This window comes from Lates calcarifer, unplaced genomic scaffold (genome assembly GCF_001640805.2).
Source record: "Lates calcarifer isolate ASB-BC8 unplaced genomic scaffold, TLL_Latcal_v3 _unitig_2002_quiver_1275, whole genome shotgun sequence".
In the NCBI taxonomy this organism is placed as follows: domain Eukaryota; kingdom Metazoa; phylum Chordata; class Actinopteri; family Centropomidae; genus Lates; species Lates calcarifer.
Genome location: NW_026115913.1, coordinates 6,592 through 28,919, shown reverse-complemented (window position 1 = coordinate 28,919; position 22,328 = coordinate 6,592). Strand labels below are relative to the sequence as shown.

General features: G+C 45.6%; 2 protein-coding genes across 8 annotated transcripts; one reads left to right on the top strand and one right to left on the bottom strand.

Moving 5' to 3' along the window:
* The first annotated feature begins 1,340 nt into the window (after positions 1-1,340).
* Positions 1,341-11,297, top strand: LOC108891589 (rap1 GTPase-activating protein 2). 6 transcript variants are annotated; one of them, XM_051067782.1, is made up of 21 exons: positions 1,344-1,533; positions 1,847-1,882; positions 3,329-4,045; positions 4,795-4,898; positions 5,511-5,589; positions 5,679-5,732; positions 5,821-5,904; positions 5,998-6,098; positions 6,660-6,789; positions 7,125-7,280; positions 7,470-7,541; positions 7,630-7,716; positions 7,987-8,133; positions 8,237-8,341; positions 8,455-8,546; positions 8,670-8,774; positions 9,273-9,360; positions 9,615-9,681; positions 9,798-9,868; positions 10,150-10,180; positions 10,512-11,297. In XM_051067782.1, the coding sequence occupies exons 3-20, from the start codon at positions 3,557-3,559 to the stop codon at positions 10,156-10,158; spliced, it is 2,040 nt and encodes a 679-aa protein (XP_050923739.1). In that variant the 5' UTR covers positions 1,344-1,533; positions 1,847-1,882; positions 3,329-3,556; the 3' UTR covers positions 10,159-10,180; positions 10,512-11,297. The 6 variants fall into 6 exon arrangements, 5 of the variants coding, with proteins under 5 accessions (XP_050923735.1, XP_050923739.1, XP_050923738.1 ...); XM_051067780.1 differs by having other exon boundaries at positions 1,345-1,533; positions 10,147-10,180; XR_007809965.1 differs by having other exon boundaries at positions 1,341-1,533; positions 9,798-10,180.
* LOC127139650 (NLR family CARD domain-containing protein 3-like) lies at positions 10,458-21,960 on the bottom strand. 2 transcript variants are annotated; one of them, XM_051067776.1, is made up of 11 exons: positions 21,825-21,960; positions 21,086-21,238; positions 20,842-20,973; positions 20,609-20,728; positions 19,653-19,731; positions 19,265-19,490; positions 17,303-19,100; positions 17,007-17,180; positions 16,748-16,921; positions 12,740-12,786; positions 10,458-12,631 (listed from the first exon to the last, which is right to left on the bottom strand). In XM_051067776.1, the coding sequence occupies exons 2-11, from the start codon at positions 21,172-21,174 to the stop codon at positions 12,090-12,092; spliced, it is 3,381 nt and encodes a 1,126-aa protein (XP_050923733.1). In that variant the 5' UTR covers positions 21,175-21,238; positions 21,825-21,960; the 3' UTR covers positions 10,458-12,089. The 2 variants fall into 2 exon arrangements, with proteins under 2 accessions (XP_050923733.1, XP_050923734.1); XM_051067777.1 differs by lacking the exon at positions 21,825-21,960 and having other exon boundaries at positions 21,086-21,812.
* Positions 21,961-22,328: the final 368 nt, after the last annotated feature.

The window sequence follows — 22,328 nt, the reverse complement described above, 5'->3', positions numbered from 1 at the left end:
TCATCAGTATTAATTTAGGGCCTTCAACATCCAAGTCTTAGTCAAGTCATTAATATTTAAGTCGGGTCAATAATGTTCCCAAGTAGTTGAGCAAACTAAACCTTGAGTCCAAGTTGAGGCTTGAGTCCCCAGTGTTCAAGTCCGAGTCCAAGTCACCAAAGAAGAGTTTGCGTTGAGTCTCCATGAGCTTAGTCTGAATATGAGTCCGAGCCATCATGGTTGAGTTGACAGTGTGCATATAGGAGTCTTTGTCTTCAACTTCTGAACGCCCACGTCCAAGTCAAGTCACAATTCCTAAAAAAAATCAGGACTCGAGTTGGACTTGAGTCTGAATCCTGGACTCAAATACTGCAACCAGCTCAGTTTGATTCGGTAAGTCGCTGTCATCTTACAAGTCATTAGTGTCGAATTTCAAGTCGTTCAAATCCAAGCATGACTCATCAGTATTTAGGTCCATGTCAAGTCATTTAAATCTTGAGTCATCAAGTCACTCGGTCCAAGTCACTGATATTTCAGTAAGAGCCAACAGTTTGACTCAAATGTGTAAGTCTTAAAGACCGAGATTAAAATCTTAAGTAATGACTCATCAGTACTCACGAATGAGTCATCAGTATTCAGGTCAAATCATGACTCGTCAACATTTAAGTCCAAGTCTGAGTCAAACCCATGAACCCACTCACACTCTGACAGCAGACCAGTGACGTGATTGGCTGCTGACAGCCTCTCCAAAAGTTTAATCCAGGTCAACATCATCTTCTTTTTGGACACCTGAGGAAACCATGGCAACCGCGGCGAGGAGTGTTTGCCGACTCGCCTGAGGGCGAAGGAAATGAATGGTCCACTGGCTGGTCGGCACAGTTGATGGCTGTGTGTGTTTGTGTGTGTTCAGTATGAAGTGTGTGGAGGCTCCTGACAGATTGGAGCTCTATCTTTAGAGACAGACTCATCGCTCCTCTGTGACAAATATAACCATGATTTGTGGCTCTCAGATAAATCAGGACACGGACTGAAAGGACGGGAGGCGTGTTGTGTTTTATTATGTCGTGTGATAAAGGTGAAACTGATACTTAAAGTCATTACATAAGAAAAGGATTATGTTTCATGCCGTCACAGACTTGTTAGGGTCCTGAGGAAGGTTAGGTTTGTACTCTGAGGTATTGGTACGAGGCTACAGCATAAGTGCTTTAAATAGTTGACAGAGTCAGGTCTGGTGAGTAGAAAACATATGTAGCAGATGCACGCACATCTTAACAAAACAAAACAAGTAATGCAATAAATACAGAATTAAACAACCTCAACAACCTCCTCTGTTTGGTAACAGATAAGGTGCTACATGCTTGATGGCAGGTCCAGTTCAGAGCCTTTAGTGTATAAATATAGTTCAGTGTTAAGTATACAGTCAGTAATGTAAAGAGCTCTCAGTCTGATCTCTGATCTGGTTCTCTCAGCAAACAGGAGCTCCTGACCATCTCCAATGTTCCTGTGGTGGACTGCCCCCCCTCCCCACCACGTACCGCACCCCCCACCATGAAGGTAACACACACACACACACATCTAATATTACCAAATACCAGTATAAACCCTGTAATATATTTGGGATGTGACTTGGATCAATACCTGGTGAATCAGTGGTTTGAAAGCAGGAGGATTCTCAGGCAGGTTTGTTTGTGATGGAGATCAGAGGAGATGACGTCCTGGGAAAGTTGAATAAACGAGTGTTTGTTTGTGTTGATCAGTGTTCAAACTACAATGACTAACCACCTGTTTTTAGATCACCTGTATACACCTGTAACTTCACCTCAGAAAGATACATACAACACTAACACACACCTGTCTCTGTCTGCAGTCGGCTCATTTCTTTGACCTGATGGACAAGATGGAGGTAAGAAGCTCATCTGTTATTTACTGAAACTCATCACAGTTTGCTGCTGTGTGTGTGTGTGTGTGTGTGTTTTCTACCTTTAACACTTTATATGTGTGAACAGTTTTTTTTAATGGTCTGTGAAGTTTCTCCTCCTCCGACAAACAACAGAAGCTGAATTCATCCAGTTTTCATTTCGCTTCAGGCTGATGAAAACGAGGTTTGGACTGATGCTGGTGAAACACGACGCCAATAACAATGTGTTCACTGAGTGGAAATAACAATATGGATCCAAACATCATCAGTGTGTGTGAACTCAGAGTTTATATTTCAGTCAGTTCGATCATCTTCAGTTGTTTATTGTGTTGTTTAATTGGTTGATCTGAGCTCGTTGCTGATTCATGATGTTGCTGCAGTTTATTTTTCCTTCCTCTCAGACTCAGATTGATCGATTTCCTCGCTGTTTATTCACTGACGCTTACTGATAATTGTAGAGAAAGTCAGTGCTCTGCAGCTTTGTTTAACTCTGCTGATATTTTCTCCTCCTGCAGATAAATGTCTGCTTCTAACAAGAACAGTGTTTGTATCAGTCTGATTCCTCTGTGCTGTAGAGCTGCATTCGTTTCCGACGTTGGTCACCTCCATGTTTGACCAGACTGGATCGATTTTCCCAGAAAAACATAGAGATGATGTTTTAAGAAACGAACATCTCATGTTTTAAAGTACATTTTAATCCATTTACACGTAATATATGTCAACAGCTTTAAAAGAAAGCAGAAATACCTGCAGAAAGAGACAGAAGAGGAGAGAGAGACGGGAGAGCACAATACTACAGGAAAGAGGAGATACTGAGTTAGTAACATGTAACATGGGATATGAATCCATACTGATGGAGAGAGAGAGAGAGAGAGAGAGAGAGAGAGAGAGAGAAAGAGAGAAGCTCAGTGCATCATGGGAGATCTCCCAGCAGTCTAGGCCTATAGCAGCATAACTAAGGGATGGTTCAAGCCTGAGCCAACCCTAACTATAAGCTTTATCAAAGAGGAAAGTTTGAAGCCGACTCTTAAAGGTACAGAGGGTGTTTCTGTATTTACTCTGTTTATTCTCTGTGATAAATGAAATGTAAAACATTCTGATATGAAATAATATCAGTGAACAGCTGCTGTTGCTGTTGAACCTCTAAAAACAACATGGCTGCGTCACCTGTAGTCGTCGCTCGTCTCTTTGCTGCTCCACCTCCTGACACTGTCTCCAGAAACCATCACTGCTGCAGTGACGTGTCCACACACACCGTCCTGCTGCCACAAACAGGTGGATTAATCCGCCGCTGAAAACAGTCCCCAACTGATTCTCTGTTTCCTCCTGACTGAACCTTCACTGAGTTTAAAACCTGTTTTAAAGCTGACCAGCAGACTCGGAGCTCGGAGCCGGTCTTAACTCTGTCCTCTCTCCCTGACGCTGATGCAGCAGGTACCAGAGGCTGCAGAGATGAAGACGATCCCCCAGAGACAGAAGGCACGTCTGTCCGTCTGTCCTCACATCCATCCATCCTCCACTGCCTCATTCATTCATCTGTTCATGTCCATCAAAACACCACACATCAGTTCTCTAATGTCATCAATTGACTGATGACGACAGGTTGAAGTGACAGTGTTCATATGTTTAAATGTGTGTGTCGCATCAACAATAAAACTCATGCAGTGTGTTCCTCATCATCTCTTTATTCACCTGTGTGTGTGTGTGTGTGTGTGTGTGTGTGTGTGTGTGTGTTCATGTATTGTGTGTAACTACTGTCTTTGTGTTTCAGGACGACTACATTCCTTACCCGAGGATCGAGGAGGTGAGACTCAGCATCAGCACCCTGGAAAACCCAGAGCTTATGGAGCTATCAGCTGCAACCACCTGTGTGTGTGTGTGTGTGTGTGTGTGTTGCAGGTGTTGGAGAGGGGGGGGCCGTACCCTCAGGTCATCCTGCCTGAGTTCGGAGGTTACTGGATCGAGGATCCAGAGGCTTCTCCTCCTCCTCCTCCTCCTCCTCCTCCCACCTCTCTGGAGAGCCGGGGGGAGGAGGGGGGAGGTTTGGAAGGAATAGAGGAGGAGGACACACCTGCAGGGGATTATGGGTACCGTCTGGAGGAGATCAACGAGGCTGCGCGGGCGTACAGGAAGCACTTCCTGGGCAGGGTGAGCTGTGGGGAGTGTAGATGTGTCTGTAAACCTGAACTGTAACAGCAGCTGATTCGTTTTATAAGAAACATCATCTCTGGTTTCATCTTCTGAACGAGTGAAGCTCTGTTAATGAGCAGGAGGAGGGTGAGGAGGACAGAGAACCAGACCACCACCAACACCACCATACAGCACATCAACACCAGGAGCTGCTGGAATACCACTGCCTCCATCTGTTAGTGTGTCTGTGTTACTGTGTGACTTTCAGTGGTGGAAGAAGTAATCAGATACTTTACTGAAGTAAAAGTACCACACAGTAACACAGACACACTAACAGATGGAGGCAGTGATGTTCACTGATGCATTCACCACATAAATCAACAACATGTCCTTGTGAAATAGCATGTAGCAGCAAAGTCTCAGATCTGGACTGGACTCTTTGTAATGTTATTTACAGAGACCTAACATTCCCCCATGAGCAGCACTTGGCCACAGTGACGAGTAAAAACCTCCTTTGAACAGGTAGAAACCTCGAACAGAACCGGGCTCATGGTGGGCGACCATCTGCCTCCAGCAGACGGACGCTTCCAGTTCAGCTGCACAGACACATGATTTCTGAGAGACGATGGTCTGTGGTGTTAATGAGTGTCAGGACGAGCTGACTCTGTCTCTCTGTCTCTCTGTCTGTCTCTCTGTCTGTCTGTCTGTCTGTCTGTCTCTCTGTCTGTCTGTCTGTCTGTCTCTCTGTCTGTCTCTCTGTCTGTCAGGAGCATCTCAACTTCTCGTGTTCAGCCAGCAGTGTGGGAAACCTGCTGCTGTCTGTGAGGCACGAGGAGGAGAAGGAGCAGGAGCACCTCCATGTTATCGTCAGGTACACAACACACACCTGTGACCAGGGGAATAAATAAACGAAACAGAATATTGTCTCACGTGTTTCCACCTGCTCCAGCCGACTCACTGACGGAGAGGATTCATAAAGTCAGACAGGACGAGCTCTATCACCACAAGTTCTTCAAGTTTGTCTTTGTTTGTTTTGTGGTTTTTGCTGCTTCTTTGCTGCTTTTACAGCCAGAACTAAATGAAGTGATTCACTGAGAGGATGATGGCAGACTCTGACGACGTGTCGCTGTTTGACCACCAAACCCTCATTAGTAGATCCGGGCTGCAGCAGGCCGTGATCCTGCAGTCAGTCCGGCAGCTATGAGGAGCTTTGGAGAGGCCGACCCAGGCCACACAGGTCCTGATTTTTTAACCTGTAGTTAGTGAGGAACAGAAGGTGGCTCAGGTGAACGGAGCAGGTGTTGGATGAATCCACATCGGGCAGATGACTGTGTGAAGGCTGATCACTCACAGACCTGAACGTCTCCTCCTCTGACCATGAAGAGCCTCCTGTTTGGGGTTCAGACTCTCTGACATGTGACCAGCAGGGTTCAGGTTCAGGTCCAGGTCTCTGCAGTGAGGTTTGTCTCCTGTGTCCCCGCAGGTCTCGGGTGAAGAGCGTCTATCACAGACTGTCGCTGACGGAGCTGCCGGACATCCCCAGCGTACCAGAGCTGGCCAAGGTACGAACACACTCGGTCTGTCTGGACTGAAGGAAGGAGAGGCTTCATGTTGTTGGTGTGTTCATGAGTGTGTGTTGTTCCTTCTGCAGCTGCTGTGTGACGAAGCAGCAGGTCTGCGGTTCAGTCCCGTCCTCTACCCGAAGGTGAGGAAACCTCACGTCTTCCCTCTGAATGACAGCAGAGGTCAGGTTGGACTGATTTGATCAGAGCGCTCTGTCCTTCTGTCTGCAGGCGTCTCAGCTGATCGTCAACTACGACGAGCACGAGGTCAACAACACCTTCAAGTTCGGAGTCATTTACCAGAGGTTTGGACAGGTACAGTCTGACTCTGCACCTCCTCTGTTCTGAACGATGTAACTAATGAGATAAAGGAGAACTGTGTGACATGAGCCTGAACCTGTCCGTCAGGTGTCTGAGGAGGAGCTGTTCAGGAACAACGAGGAGACGCCGGCCTTCACGGAGTTCCTGCAGCTGCTGGGAGACACGGTGGAGCTGCAGGACTTTAAAGGGTGAGACACACAACAGGACGGCACTGTCAGAGCTTCATGGTTTTAATCAGAACAACCAGTCCAACAACCAGTTTTATAGCTGAACATCACTGCCCCCATCTGTTTGTCTGTGTTACTGTGTGGTACTTTTACTTCAGTAAAGTATCTGATTACTTCTTCCACCACTGAAAGTCTCACAGTAAAAGACAAAAAGTTGTTTTGAGCTCAGTCGACTTCATGTGCAGCTGTTTAAATAAAATGAATCTCAATGATTCAACGCCTCAGTTTCATTATGATTTCATACAGTAAAGCTTCAGAGAAGGAGATCTTATAGCTGCTGTTCCTTCAGCTGAAAACTCTTCTTATAAACAAAGAATGATTCAGACACAAAACCAACAATCTGCAGAGTAGAAACTAAAATAAATCAGGAATGCAGCCAACTTTTACTTTATCCTGTTAAGTCGTGGCAGATGGTGTCCACTCCGAGTCTGAAGTTCATGGTTTGGACTGAAAGTTGCTTTGTGGGAACTGAACCTGATCCACAGCAGGATTTCTGCTAACTGGTCTGTCCCCCGTGTGCAGGTTTCGGGGGGGTCTGGATGTGTCCCACGGTCAGACGGGGTCTCAGTCCGTCTACACCGTCCACAGGCAGCAGGAGATCATGTTCCACGTCTCCACCAAACTGCCTTTCACCGAGGGAGATGCTCAGCAGGTGAACATGAGTCAGTACAACACAACATGACGACACAGTCAGATTCAACATGACACAGCATGAAGAGCAGCATCAGGGCCTGACGTGGTCTGGTTTGGACCATAACACACGATGTGACATACAGAACTGATAAGACATCGAAGATCAGAACATAACACAGCACGAGGAGACGTGACGTGATCAGGTGACGTGACACACATGACATAAGCTGAGGTGAGAGGACATGACTGATGTTAATGGGATGTGTCTTGACGTGATGAAGACAGGATTGAACATTACATAAAACAGTAACGTTAAACAGTGAGAGCAGGACTCAGGAAACTCTTCCTCCTCAGCTTCAGAGGAAACGTCACATAGGAAATGACATCGTGGCGGTGGTGTTTCAAGAAGAGGCCACGCCCTTTGTCCCCGACATGATCGCATCCAACTTCCTCCACGCCTTCATCCTAGTGCAGGTGGAGGAGCCCTGCTCTGACAGCACCACCTACAAGGTACAGCTGAGAACAACTTTTACAACTGTCCTCATGTCATGTTCATGTATCTGCCAGTTTCCTCTGACCGTTAAACACAGGGGTGTTTAAATGTCCAACAAACACAACGTTACCTTTAATGCTAATGTTTCACTGACATACTGAGAAAACCTGTGATGTTTTGACAGTAGAAACTGCTGTGATTGACAGGTGTCCGTCACCGCACGAGAAGACGTGCCTCAGTTTGGCCCGCCCCTCCCAAATCCAGCCGTCTTTAAGAAGGTGGGCACAGAGCTCTGTTGGTGTTTTGGAGGTTTTTTGTTTATTTATCTCTTTATCTTAGTTTAAGTTTGCTGGTTTTCATTTTCAGGGTCCAGAGTTCAGAGAGTTTCTTCTCACTAAGCTCATCAACGCAGAGCTGGCCTGCTACAAGAGCGACCGCTTCGCCCGACTGGAGGTAAAAACACCTGAAGGATCTGAACTGTCACTACATCTGCTCTGTCTCTGTTTGTTTCCTCTGAACTGAAATCCTGATCATTAACTACCTGCTGCTCTGTTTCTTAGTAAATGTGAAGGGAAATTGCTAAAATGCCCTTAGACTGCAGTTCCTCTGGTGGTGTTCCACAGGGCTCAGATTTAGATCCCCCATCATTTTCTAAGGACTCACAGCTACAGTGTTGTAAACTACCAAATAAATCATTCTCAAAATGAATGTGTATTTGTTCAGGAGCGGACCCGGGCCGCCCTGCTGGACAGCCTCCATGATGAACTGCAGAGACGCTCCCAGAGCATGCTGGGATTGACATCAGGTCTAGAGGAGGAGGGTCGAGCTGAGAACGGACACGCCCACGGAGGACTCCTGGAGTCCATCAAGGTGTGTGTTTGTTTTTTTTCTTCTTTTCCTAAATGAAACGTAAAGCAGAGAAAACTCCAGTTTCTGACTTTTACTAATACTTCTACCTTTTCATCCATCTCAGAGGGCGATGAGAGGACGCAGCGTCTCCATGGAGACCATGTCGCGAGGCGGGGCGGGTCTGCCCACCAGTCTGAGTGGGGGGGGTCTGGCACACATCAGTGCCGAGGTCAGCAGAGGTCAAAGTTGTCATAGTCTGATCACATGGCTCCTCCTCATGACTGTGATGGTGGCAGTTGTCAGTGTGTGTTAACAGCTGGTGTGTTGTGTGTCTGACGTCAGTGCATCGTGAAATCTCCTGTGAAGAGGAGATCAGGACTTTTCCCTCGTCTGCTGAGCGTCGACAGCCAAACAGAGAAACACAACCAGAGAAGGTAACTTTGTCTTTGAGTTCAGATGTGTTTGTGTTGTTGCTGCTGCTCATGGTCAGAACTCCAACACTGACACTTTACATGTGACTGTTGAACACGTTTCTCTTTATTCTGTGAATCCATTAGTCTCCTCAGTGAGCAGAGGAGCTTCGACAGCTGCCAGCCGACACTGGAGGTGAAGTCAGAGCTGCCGTCCAATCCCAGCTCTCCAGAGGCAGGACAACGGGACAGGTGAGCGTGGAACTGGGCAGGTTGCTCTGTGGACACCTGGTGCCGCTGGGCTTCCTTTGAGTCTTCAGACTCTGCCTTCCCGCAGGACGTATTGGTTGGGTTCAGGAGTTCCTCAAAGTGCTCCTACTACCACTTCCTTCCCCAGTCCTGGTCAGTGGTTCTCTTTGCTGGCCTGAGTCGTTGAGTGGTTTACCAGAACCTCCTTACAGCCCTTCTGCCTTCTTAGTACCTGTCCACTTCTTCAGGAGACACCTGGACCAACCAGTCCTGAAAAGCCCATCTTCAACCCGAGGAGACCTTCTCAGGTTTCCACCTTAACAGGCCCCAACAACCTTCTGACCCCAGCTCCAGGCCTGCTGCATCTGCAATGGAGGTTTTGGACATGGTCCACTTAGACTCCATGTCCCCAGCCTCCCTCACGATGCACAAACAAAAAACTAACAAAAAATAGAAATATTCAAACATTCAGAAAGATGATGTTGCTGATCTAATCTGCAGGATTCACATGAGGAAGGAGAGCAGTAAGATTTCCAGATCAACATCCAGCACCTGCAGCTTCAGCATCCCTGCTGACGACACACACCTGGTGAGACCACACAGTTACAGTTTGTCCTGAGGGTGGTGTTGATGTTCTCATTAAAATCTAGAGAGTTCATTCACAACAGACACTTAATAAAAATCTGAGTCCGTCAGCGCTGAACATGGAGGAAGTTTTGAATTAGCATTAACTGGGGAACTCAGAGAGAAAAGCCTCTATTCTCTCTGCCGCTGAGGTGAATCCATTTCACACTGACAGTTGGTAAAGTCAGTCCTCTGCCCTCTCTCTCTCTCTGTCTTCAGCTGGCTCAGGCTGCAGCGGTGGAGGGTCAAAGTTCAAGTCCGCTCCTGGTCTGTCGCAGCCCCACAGGTTCAGTATAACGTCCAGATATTCAGTGTAACACAGTCGGACTCCTGCAGGTTTCACTCCACAGTCAAAGCTCTTCGTCCAACACTCACATGTTTTTCTGTTCTGTTCACTTTCAGAGCTGAAAAATAAAAACTCTCCCAGATCCAACCTCAAGTTTCGTTTTGACAAGCTGAGCCACTCTGCTGCAGTAAGTCTGTTTGTGTTTGTGTTGTCAGCAGGATGGACACCACCTCCTCTGGGCTGTGTGTCTCTGTGTTACAGCTCCACTGAATACATTAGAAAGATCAGTTTTTACATCCTCTGTCCATTTTACTGGACGTTAACTGGACACAGACGATGGACAGAGTCAGAGACAGGAAGAGGCCGAGCCGACACAGGAGCTGCTTTAAAGAGCTGTGAGCTTCTCAGAGAGACTGATGAACAGCTGTGATGTTTTCTGACTCTAACACTTGTCTCTGTGCTCAGCAGGGACATTAGACTGTGAGGACAGCAGTGGGAGGTACGTACACTGTCATGTTGGTGTTTGTATGAGCTGACTGATGAATGCTCTTTATTTCACTCTGAAACATCATGACTCTGTGACGCCTGAAGAGACAGAAGGACGCAGTCAAAAGTCTTTACTCCAAATTCTGACCTGACTTTAATGAGATTTCCTGAGTCTGTTGATCATAAATGTGACGGTGACCTTCTCTACTCTGACGTCCTGAGGTGAAACTGGTTCAGACCAGGTGACAGTTCAATGACAACATGTGAATCTGAAGAAGAAGCTTCTGCTGTTTGTTGGAGTTTGAGCTTTGATTGAGTTTTTAATCTCTTTATTTTCTCTGCAGTTTCAAAAGAAGAACAAGAAGGAGGTTCAGACAGACATCAGCCTCCAGGAGGAGGAGGAGGAGGAGGAGGAGGAGGAGGAGGAGGAGGACTGTAATCTGAAAACACACAAACACTCTCTGAGGATAAAAAGGTGATCTGAGTCTTTCAGTATTGATTATCTGCTGATACAGAGTCTGATCAGAGACTTATATCGACCTGATCATTAAATCTGTATCTGACATGTTGGAATGAAATGATCGATCTGAGATGAATTAAAGTTGAACTGGAGAACGGATTCGACGTGAAGTGATCCTCAGACACTCAAACCCACAACAGACGAGTCACTGACTGATCCTGATCCGTTAAAATCCTCCCAGATCAGCCAAACACCAGAGTTCTGCTTTAACGGTGGTTTGATGCAGAAACCCACAGAAACTGCTGAACAGGACATGAAGCAGTAAAATAACACAAAGCTGTGTGGATCTTCCTCTGTGGATGTTCTACATATATACAGTATATATACACGTGAACAGACTGAACCAGGGCACTGACTGAATACTAACTGAACTCTGTCTTTACTGCACTGAAAGCACAAACTGTTCCTCCTCTTCTGGCTCTGATTTCAGGTGTAAATCTCTTTTTTCTGTGTCTTTAGAGTTTTTGCAGAACAGAGATAATAACTGTTTTATTTTGAAAGGGGACGGTGAGAGGGAAGATGTAGCATTAAAACAAAGATGTCTGTGTGTGTTTATATTTCATGATGAAAATCTGATGTTATAAAGTTTCTGCAGGATGAGTTTCACTGACTTCTGTGGTGTGTGAGTTCTTTAAACAAACACTGGAAACATTTTCAATGAGAAAACTCAGAATTTCACGACAACAAACGAAAAATGAAGATAATTTCTTAGGTTTTGCCTAAACCCATCCGTCCATCTTATCTGGGGTCAGGTCACAGTGGCAGCAGGCTAAACAAACTATTCCAGACTTCCCTCTCCCCAGCAACATTTTCCAGCTCCTCCTGAGGGATCCTGAGGTCCCAGGTCAGATGGGATTTAATCTCTCCAGTGAGTTCTGGGTCTGTGGAGGAAACTTATTTCCACTTGTCTCTGCGATCTAATTCTTTTGGTCACTACCTAAAGCTCATGACCACAGGTGAGGGTTGGAACATAGATTATACATTGAGAGCTTTGCCTTCAGGCTCAGCTACAGCATCCACATTACTTCTGATGCTGCACCTGTCAATCTCATCATCTTTCATTTCATGAATAGTAAGTGTCACGTTCTCAGTTCTATATGACTGGATGTTCTCGAGGTTCTTGAAGACGTTCCACCTCTCATCTGAAAGATTCTTCAGTTCTAACTGACTGGTGGGGAGACCAGGGGTTTACACTGGGGTTGTTAACATCTCAAGAGTTGTTGACGTCACATGTGAGTCTTTGATCCAGTCGGCCATCTTGTGAGTCATGAGTTACATGAGTTATTGTTGCTGAAAGAAGCATCGAACCGTCACTATACAGAGGAAGTGGTTCATGACCAAACAGCTGCTGTGATCCTGGACTGGACTGATCTCTAACAGGAGGAGACTCTCTCTGCTACACTCAACACAGAGACACTGAGGAACCAGACCAGACTGTAAACCCAGGATACAGAGGTTGAGTGAATGTGGTGTTGAAGGTGTGGAGGTGGATCAGAGAGTCAGAGGAGACTCTGTAGAAGGACAGAGAGCCAGCAGGACAGTCCACATACACTGCTACTCTGTTAGAGACAGAGGAGGAGGAGGAGGAGGAGGAGGAGGAGGAGATAGGTGTCTTTATGTTATTGTGCCAGACAGAGTAACGACCATCATCAGAACAGTCCAGACTCCAGGACTGATCGTTCCATCCAAACCAACAGTCTCTGACTCCTTTCCTTCTGATTCCTCTGTAACTCACTGAGATATAAACCACTCCTCTCCACTCGACCTCCCAGTAACAGCGACCAGTCAGACCAGTTCTACACAGCAGCTGAGGACTCTGATCAAATCTGTCTGGATGATGAGGATATGACTGATCCTCCTTCACATGTGTCACCTTCCTGTTGTTGTCAGACAGTTTGAGGAATCTGTTCACTGTGTTTGTGTCGATTGTGAGTTGACAGGAATCTGATGGAGAGAACAAGACACAGCTGCAGTTATTGATCGATCATCTGATCATTGATTGACAGTTTGAAGCTGCTTTGTTTTCATCAATCAAATGAAAAACACACTTACACCTCCATGGACCTGGTGTCAACCATCGGACTCCACCAGGCTCCACCCTGAAAGGAGGAGGGGGGTCAGACCAGCACATTCTCTTTCAGCAGGACAACATGGACATTACATGGCTCTCATACACAGACTGTTTGATGGTTCTGTTCAGATGGAGGCTTGTATGTATGGATGTACATTCAGCACAGAAACAAAGGAGCTGGAGTCAGAGCAGGGAGGAGACATGGAGGAAAGACTTCATCATCTCAGATATTTGGATTATTATTGTTGCTCTGTTATTATCAGTGTGTGGACACTGAACAGAGGCCTGAACTACGAAGTGAGGGAACTGTCTGATCAGAGGAACTTCAGGTGGAACTTCCTGATTCACCTGTACTGACAAAGGTGGACAGGTTTTACCTGAGCTCTGTTGCCATGGTGATTTACGCTGCGTCTCTAAACTGCTTCGGGCAGTTTGTGTTGGAGGTTAACTCTGTGATACTGGTGGTTTTACATTGTGTCGTTAGAGTCTCTTTAAATTCCTCTAAACCCACTGAATTAACGTGCGCTCTTCATCTGAGAGATACGGTGCACGCCCCTTTAATGAACACGCACTAACTCTGATTAACACCGACTCAACCACATCTGAACCACCGTCGTACCGTTTAACACAGATGACGCTGTGACGGTACCTGAACCGTTCACCGTGATTCTGAGAGACCGACTCTCGCTGCTCTCTTCACTTTCTCTCCTATAGTCTTCTGTTCCACATCATCTGCTGCTGCTTTCAACTGTTCTCTTTTATTTTTTGATCTCTACCTGTGTATTGATATTTCCTCTGACTTTAGCCTGTTTGTTATTAGTTTAGTTTAGCTTAGCCGTTTGTAGCCTCATTAGCCTAATTTAAATTGTAGCCTCACCTTCTCACTCCTACAGCTAACCTAGCTTAAAGTAACTACTACCATGGCTTGTGTTAGCTGTTCTGCTCTTGAAGACAGGGTGTCTCTGCTAGAGAGACGTGTCCGTCAACTAGAGCAGCTCCTTCCTCCTAGCATTACCTCCAGATAGCGTTAGCCACAGGCTAATGCTAGCTTAGCCTCGTCAGCAGTGAGTGGAGTTCACACAGGGAGAAACAGGGGGCTCAGGCACACTCCACACCTAGTTATAGCAACATTGTCATTCATGTCGGCACCAATAACATTAGAATGAAGCAGTCTGAGGTCACCAAAGCTAGTTTAGCTAGGACGTTTGAGTTTGCCAGAAAGATGTGTCGGCATCGATTAGTTGTCTCTGGTCTTTTACCCATGCGGGGTAATGATGAGGTGTACAGTAGATTAACGTCTCTGAACCGCTGGCTGGCTCGTCACTGTAGTGAGCAGGGATATAGTTTTGTGGATAACTGGCCTTCTTTCTGGGGCCGTCCTGACCTGCTGAAGGCAGATGGTCTGCATCCTACTGGAGCAGGCGCTGCTATTTTATCTAGGAATATAGACAGGTGTTTACGTCGGGTTTGACAGTAAGACACTAGTGATCGGCAGGTCGCAGGTGAGTAGAGAACCTGCTAGGTCTTTAGGTGGTGCGGTTTTGGAGTCCACTAGCTTAGATGATGAATCTAACCAGGATAATTTGCAGACTTTAGATGCTCAGACTGATAGCCTGATCTACTGCATTGAGACTGTCTCCATTCCCCGCAGTACTATTCACAAGTTTCCTAAGTTTCTAAACCACCATGTACAAAACACCACTCCTGTCTTGTCACATATAGTGATGATATCCTAATTATGGATGACTTTAACATTCACCTAAATAAGGCCTCTGATCCTTTAAATATAGCTTTTTTGGCACTTATTGATACTTTCGGGTTCACACAGTCTGTACATGAACCTACTCACTGTGGTGGTAACACTCTAGACCTGATTCTCTCCTGTGGGATAGAGGTGTCTAATCTGACCATCTCTCCTGTCACATCGGTTATCTCTGATCATTTTCTTATCAAATTTGATGCAACTCTAGTCTGTCCCCCTAAAATTGTCTCTAATATATCTTCCACCAGACACATAGGTCCCGCAACTTTAACTGTTCTTAGTGAGCAACTACCAGAGGTCCTGGCCCCTTTTACGACAGCAATTGGTTCTGTTGAAAACTGTACCAGGGATTTAAATACAACCTTGTCTAGTCTCCTTGATTCAGTTGCACCTCTCACCACTAAAATTAAACAGCCAAAGAGGTCCACTCCCTGGTTCACAGACGACACACGTGCTCTGAAGCAGGCCTGTCGGAAATTAGAGCGCAAATGGCGCAAATCCAAATCAGAAGCTCTGTATCTCCAGTGGCACCAGGGTGTTCTGGAATATAAGCGTGCACTGTCTACTGCCAGAGCAGCATATTTTTCAAATTTAATCAATAGCAATAAACATAATCCTAGATTTCTTTCTGACACTGTAGCTAAACTCACTGAAAAGCAGCAGGCTCCTAGCTGTCAGCTGTATGTGCCTATAAAGGCTGACAATGCCTCTCAGATTAGGGAACTAGAGATCTGCTTGTCTTCTGTTAAATGCTGGATGTCCCGAAACTTCCTGCTTCTTAAAATTCCTAATGACTTATAAAATTCTAAATGGGTTAGCCCCCTCATACCTGTCTGAACTTCTTAACCCTTATATTCCCTCCCGTGCTCTGCGTTCTCAGAGTGCAGGGCTGCTGTCTGTCCCCAGAGTCAAAAAGAAGTCAGCAGGCTGCAGGACCTTCTCCTATCGGGCCCCCTTCCTCTGGAACAACCTCCCTACTGATATTAGACAGGCTGACTCAGTTGAGGCCTTTAAATCCAAACTAAAAACTCATCTTTTTGCCTTAACTTTTAACTAGCACATTATTCTGGTTCCTATTTCAGGATACCATTTTTCCCTCAGCGGGTTGGGTCAGTCTCAATGCATCAGTTAAGATTAATAATTAAATGTTGTCCATGATGTCCTGCCGACGAGATTATTATTAACTGTCTTAATATCACTGCATCACTTTAACTGTGTGTTTCTTCCCTCAAGCACATTACTGCCCAGGCTGTGCTTCTCTCTCTCTCTCTCTTCTACTGTCTCTCACTGCAGGGTTCTGCCTCCAGAGCTGGAGAGTCTCCTGCTGCTCCCATGATGCAGCTCAACCCATGATGCAACAATAATTAAACATTTATTAGTGTTATTGATAGAGTTAGTGCTATTAATGTTTCACTGTTTGCCATTATTATTCCTTTAGCTGTAATAATAATAATTATTATTATTATTATTATTATTACTATTACTATTATTATTATTATTATTATTATTATTATTATTATTATTGTTATTTAAATTTTGACTTAGTCTGTGTATCTGCAGTGTTGTCTTTCTCTCTCTCTGTCTAAACCCAACTGGTCGAGGCAGATGGCCGCCCACCCTGACTCGGTTCTGCTCGAGGTTTCTGCCACAGTCGCCTAGTGCTGCTCATGGTGGATCTGTTGGGTTTTTCTCTGTAAATTTTATAAGATAAAGAGGGCGGTCTAGACCTGCTCTATATGTACAGGTTTGTCAACCCTGACTTTCCTTGATAACCTTAGTTAAACCAGAGGAGGTTCAACTCTCTTCATAGTTCAGGCCTCAGGTCTCTAAAGTCTTTAGGATTGTTGTGGTGAAATCACTCAGTCACTGGTTCAGGAGCAGTTAAACTAGCTGCAGCTGAAATGATTCCAAGCTGCTTTGTGCTGATACAGCAGGAAATAAAGTCTGATTAAAAACATCTGTAGTGGTAATAAAGCTGAAACTCCTGCTCAGGTCACAGAATACAGCTGACAACAGCTGATTTCATCACTGTGACATCTTTTCTCCTCAATATGACACAGTGAGTCATAATGAGAGACTGAAGTCATAATGAGGAGAAAACTCCTCTGTTGTTGTTGAAGTCAAAGCTCTTGTGTAGAGATCTGTCATCAGCTGTGACAGAGAAAATGTTTCCAGCTCTTCATCCTCTATCAGACATTGTCTGTGGCTGCAGCAGGCCTCTCCATACCTGAGAGTGTCCAGTCTCCAGTCTGGATCCTCCAGTCCAGCAGACAGCAGCTTCACTCCTGAGTCTCCTGGATGATTGTAGCTCAGGTCCAGCTCTCTCAGATGGGAGGGGTTGGATCTCAGAGCTGAGACCAGAGAAGAACAGCCTTCCTCTGAGATCAGACAGCCTGACAGGCTGCAAGAGGTAAAGGCAACATGGTAACAAGGCAAAGATAAAATATACTGAGACAAATTTAGAAATATACTGTAAACATCCTGACCTGAGAGTCTCCAGTGAACAGTGTGGACTCTCCAGTCCAACAGACAACATCTTCACTCCTGAATCCTGCAGGTTGTTGTTACTCAGGTCCAGATCTCTCAGACTAGAGGACTGGGAGCTGAGAACTGATGACAGAGCTTCACAGCTTCTCTCTGAGAGGTTACAGTCACTCAGTCTGAAGAGATGATGATAAGGAATTAAAGAAGAAAGGAAATGAATTTCTCTCCTGTTGAAAAGACAGCAGTGTCTTTAAATTCTGATAATAAATCTAACTCTACATGTTCTGTTTGTACTTACAGAGCTTTGTTAGAGGCTTTGACCACTGGCAGCAGCCTCAGAAGAGCCTCCTCTGAAGCAGAGTATTTCTTCAGGTCAAACACGTCCAGATCTTTTTCTGATGACAGTAAGATGAAGACCAGAGCTGACCATTGAGCAGGAGACAGTTTATCTGTGGAGAGACGTCCTGAACTCAGGGACTGTTGGATCTCCTCCACTAGAGAACGATCATTCAGTTCATTCAGACAGTGGAACAGGTTGATGCTTTTCTCTGCAGAGGGAGTCTCTTCAATCTTCTTCTTGATGTACTGGACTGTTTCCTGACTGGTCCCTGAGCCACTTCCTGTCTGTGTCAGCAGACCTCGTAGGAGAGTCTGATTGGTCTGTAGTGAAAGACCCAGGAGGAAGCGGAGGAACAGGTCCAGGTGTCCATTTGGACTCTGTAAGGCCTTGTCCACAGCACTCTGGTAGAAAAGTGTTGATTTGTTTCTAAACAGTTTAGACCACAGGGAGGTTGTTTGTTCTTCTGACAGCAGATTGACTCCAGACTTGATGAAGGTCAGATGGACATGAAGAGCAGCCAGAAACTCCTGAACACTCAGATGGACGAAGCAGAACACCTTGTCCTGGTACAGTCCTCTCTCCTCTTTAAAGATCTGTGTGAACACTCCTGAGTACACTGAGGCTGCTGTGATATCGATGCCACACTCTGTCAGGTCTGATTCATAGAAGATCAGGTTTCCTTTCTGCAGCTGCTCAAAAGCCAGTTTTCCCAGAGACTCAATCATCTTCCTGCTCTCTGGACTCCAGTGTGGATCTGTCCCAGATCCTCCATCATACTTGATGGTCTTCAGTTTGGACTGAACCACCAGGAAGTGGATGTACATCTCAGTCAGGGTCTTGGGCAGCTCTCCTCCCTCTCTGGTTTTCAACACATCCTCCAGAACTGTAGCAGTGATCCAGCAGAAGACTGGGATGTGGCACATGATGTGGAGGCTTCGTGAGGTCTTGATGTGGGAGATGATCCTGCTGGCCTGCTCCTCATCTCTGAACCTCTTCCTGAAGTAGTCCTCCTTCTGAGGGTCAGTGAACCCTCTGACCTCTGTCACCATGTCAACACACTCAGGAGGGATCTGATTGGCTGCTGCAGGTCGTGTGGTTATCCAGAGGCGAGCAGAGGGAAGCAGTTTCCCCCTGATGAGGTTTGTCAGCAGCACGTCCACTGAGGTGGACTCTGTAACATCAGTCAGGATCTCAGTGTTGTGGAAGTCCAGAGGAAGTCGACACTCATCCAGACCGTCAAAGATGAACACAACCTGGAACTCTTCAAACCTGCAGATTCCTGCTTCTTTGGTTTCAGTAAAGAAGTGATGAACAAGTTCCACCAAGCTCAACTTTTTCTCTTTCAGCACATTCAGCTCTCTGAAAGTGAATGGAAATGTGAAGTGTATGTCCTGGTTGTCTTTGTCTTCAGCCCAGTCCAGAGTCAACTTCTGTGTTAAGACTGTTTTCCCAATGCCAGCCACTCCCTTTGTCATCACTGTTCTGATTGGTTCATCTCTTCCAGGTGAGGCTTTAAAGATGTCTTCTTGTCTGATGGTTGTTTCTGGTCTGTCTGGTTTCCTGGATGCTGTTTCAATCTGTCTGACCTCGTGTTCATCATTGACCTCTCCAGTCCCTCCCTCTGTGATGTAGAGCTCTGTGTAGATCTGATTCAGAAGGGTTGGGTTTCCTGCTTTAGAGATCCCCTCAAACAAACACTGGAACTTCTTCTTCAGGTTAGATTTAAGTTTACGTCGACAAACTGCAGCAACATGTCCTGAATGAACAAAGAAACAACATCAGTAAGTGATTTATAAAGTATATCTGACAGTTTAATCCTCCTAAAGAATGCATATATGAACATATTTCCCTCCATGTGTTGAGACGTCAGTAAACGTCTCATTTCTCCATCATGTTAAATCTGTAGAGAAATCCTCTTACTGCTCTGCAGACAGTCAGCCAGCTCCTCCTGCTTCATTCTCCTCAGGAAGTTCAGTGTGATCTTCAGAAACTCCTCTCTGCTGCTCCTCTGCTCTTCATCCTCACCGTCCAACACCTCCTCATCCTCCCTCTGACTCTCTAAGCATTCTGGGTAATCTGGACTCAGACCCTTCTGGATCTTCTTCAGCTCCTTCTTCACAAAAGTGACGATGTTCTCCTCCAGCAGCTGGAACAGAAAACTATATGAATGACTCCATCAAACTAAAATCATGGAGCCAAACATCAGATCCATGTTGGACACACTGACAATCCACTGGTCTAAAAAGTGCAGCATGGAGATTATTGTCAACACAACAGATGTAAAAGTAGTTGTTGTCCATGTACAGACCATAAATATGGAGTCCAGGTGTGTTTGATGCTGCTGGGCAGACTGACCACTGGGAACCTCTGAGCTCTCCTGGTCCACTCTGTGGAGGAATCATGAAGAATTAGCTCACATTATGTCTGTCCACACAGAGACAGACACAAGCTAAAGGTCCATCAAGTCATATTTGGATGTGAAGAGTGAATCAGACGACTCCCTGTAGTGGTAAAGGTTTACTAGTCCTGCTGATCCCACTGAGAATCAACAGCTCAGTCTGCAGCTGTTTGTAGCTTTCAGCTCAGTGTTTGGCTTCACCACTCACTTTGGTTTAGTCCCAACAGCTCTCACCAACCCTCCATATAGCTCTCCCTCCCTCACTCAACACTGCTGAAGTGCCCTGAAGCAAGGCACCTACAACCTCCAGCTGCTCCAGTGGAGCTGCTCAGTGTCTGCTTGTATCAGACTGGTTGTACTGGGCAGCTCCCAGTATGAACAATGACAATGAAGCAGTAAAGTTTCACTGAGTAAAGTTGAAACATGAATCAGGAGCATTGTAAGGGATCAGTTTACTCCATCAGAGGTGTTTGTCAGATGGTGGAACAGCGTCTGAAACACCCACCTCCCTCAGTGATTGGTCAGCTGTGTGGAGGTCAGAAAGTAGGCGGGGTTTCAACTTCTCTCTCAGCTCTTTTTTCATTCTTCACACAAACTGTTTCTGTCTCTTTTCATGTCAACGACTGAGGTGGACACTATGAATGTCTTCCAGGAGAGACTGTCTGAACATGGGAGGAGTTATGTCCATATTTAAACCACATCACGTCTCCCCCCTCTCTATGACGGCCGGAGTTTTACCTCCACCTTCCAGTGTGGACGTTCACAACAGATAGAAACACTTTGATTTCAGACGTGGTCCAACAACACGTCGTACAAACTAGTTCTTTTCTAGAATAACCTGAGTCTCACTGTCAGTTACAGCTTACATCTGATCAGCTGATGGACGTCGCCCTTTAAAGTCAATGTCCCAGCCCTTTGAGTCATCGCTCTTTAAAGACAGACAGCTGGGTTCAGGAGAGTCTGGTCTCTGCTGCTGGATCCTGAAACTAAAACAGAACTGATGAATCTGCATGTTGGATAAAAACTGATGGAAAATATGTTCAAACACAAAAACTAACTTTTACTGTGAAATGTCTTTCTGTCAGTTTGAAATTCTCACCTTCCATCAACAGACTTTCTGAGTTCAACAGGACGATCCATTGACTTGTTGCTCTTCATGGACACACAGCTGGGTCCAGGTCCAGGTCCAGGTCCAGGTCCAGCAGAGTGTGGTGAGTGCTGCTGCTCTGGGCTTGAACACAACACACACAGAGCAGTGAGTGTGAATAATGATGGTGCAGTGATGTGAGTGCTGAGCTCTGACATGGAGAAGAGTCATGGACAGTTTGAGATCCTCATCTCACCTCTGAGCTTTGGTCTGGCTCTCATGTTCCCCACACAGAGTGGTTTTAGAGGGAGGGACTCCCTCCTCTCTGTCCTCACTCTGATTCATGCTGCTCCATTCACATCCAAGATTGAATATGCTGTCAGTCCACTAGATGGCGCCAAAGTGTCTCCTGCAGAATGACTCATTATTATCACATTAGTAGAAGCAGGAAATGAAAATCCTCGAGTAAAGTACAGAGACTGAGACAGGTTAGTGTCAGAATGATTTGTGGAAGAACAACAACAGTGTGAAGGTCCTCAGCCCCTCTGACTGCCACACTGAGTCCACATCAGTCCTGTAGAGTCCATCTAATCACACAGAAAGTCAGAGCTGTTCTCCAGCGGCTGTCCGGCCGAGCTCACACCGACTTTAGTGGCTCAGACAGCGGGAGAGCAGCGGCTCCTCTCCGCCTCCTCCACAGGCTGATTGAGGCGGGAAAAGCTGCCTTCAGTCATCAGTAAGTGGAGCTACACAGTAATAACGACTCAGTGTTCAACTACTGACATCAACTGACTCTGCTTCTACTCTGATTCCACCGCTTCAACTCCACATCTCCACATATGGGTTAAAGACGCAGCCGTTAGTTGTGAGTGAGTTGAAGAAGCGAGCGGCAGATTTCTGCTGTTTCCAGTGGAAGCAGCTGACAGCAGCCGCCACTAACAACATGAGCAAGACTCATTCAACAGGAAAACACTGACACATGTCGCTTACATTACCTTTAGATGGAGGAAAGACGCTGCGCCACGATCAGCAGAGAAAGTGAAAGTCACTTCCTCATTTGAAATATGAGCTGAACAGAGGGACAGACATGCTGCATAAAACTGAAGAGTGATCAGAAAAACACAAAGAATGATTCATCAGGAGGCGCCAGAGGTGGAATGTAACGAAGTACATTTACTCAGCTACTGGACTTAAACACAGATTTGAACTTCTTGTTATGACACTTTCTATTCTCACTGAGAGAAACTCTTGTTTTTTCATTAGAAATAAATGAAAAGATGAAAAAATAAAAGACTTTGTTTCAAATGAATCTTCTCAACAGTTTATACAAGTAGAAACAATTAGTAAATTTTTCATGTAAAAAATACAAATACAGCTTTTTAAATTAGTTTTTATGATCTCAATTCATTTTTAACAAATTCAAATAATAAAAGTAATAAAGATTCACAAGGTTTCAGTTTGAGCTCTGAGTGAGGACATTTCTCACTACTTTTTTTTTG

Excerpts from the sequence above, each read along its gene's own strand:
- LOC108891589 (XM_051067778.1), top strand. The coding sequence starts at position 3,557 with ATGCAGTGTGTTCCTCATCATCTCTTTATTCACCTGTGTGTGTGTGTG. Across the intron at positions 7,717-7,986 it reads ACCGCTTCGCCCGACTGGAG|GAGCGGACCCGGGCCGCCCT; the intron begins GTAAAAACACCT and ends GTATTTGTTCAG. Across the intron at positions 8,342-8,454 it reads TGGCACACATCAGTGCCGAG|TGCATCGTGAAATCTCCTGT; the intron begins GTCAGCAGAGGT and ends GTCTGACGTCAG.
- LOC127139650 (XM_051067776.1), bottom strand. The coding sequence starts at position 21,174 with ATGAATCAGAGTGAGGACAGAGAGGAGGGAGTCCCTCCCTCTAAAACC. Across the intron at positions 20,729-20,841 it reads AGAAAGTCTGTTGATGGAAG|TTTCAGGATCCAGCAGCAGA; the intron begins GTGAGAATTTCA and ends GTTCTGTTTTAG. Across the intron at positions 19,101-19,264 it reads GGCTGACTGTCTGCAGAGCA|GACATGTTGCTGCAGTTTGT; the intron begins GTAAGAGGATTT and ends TTGTTCATTCAG.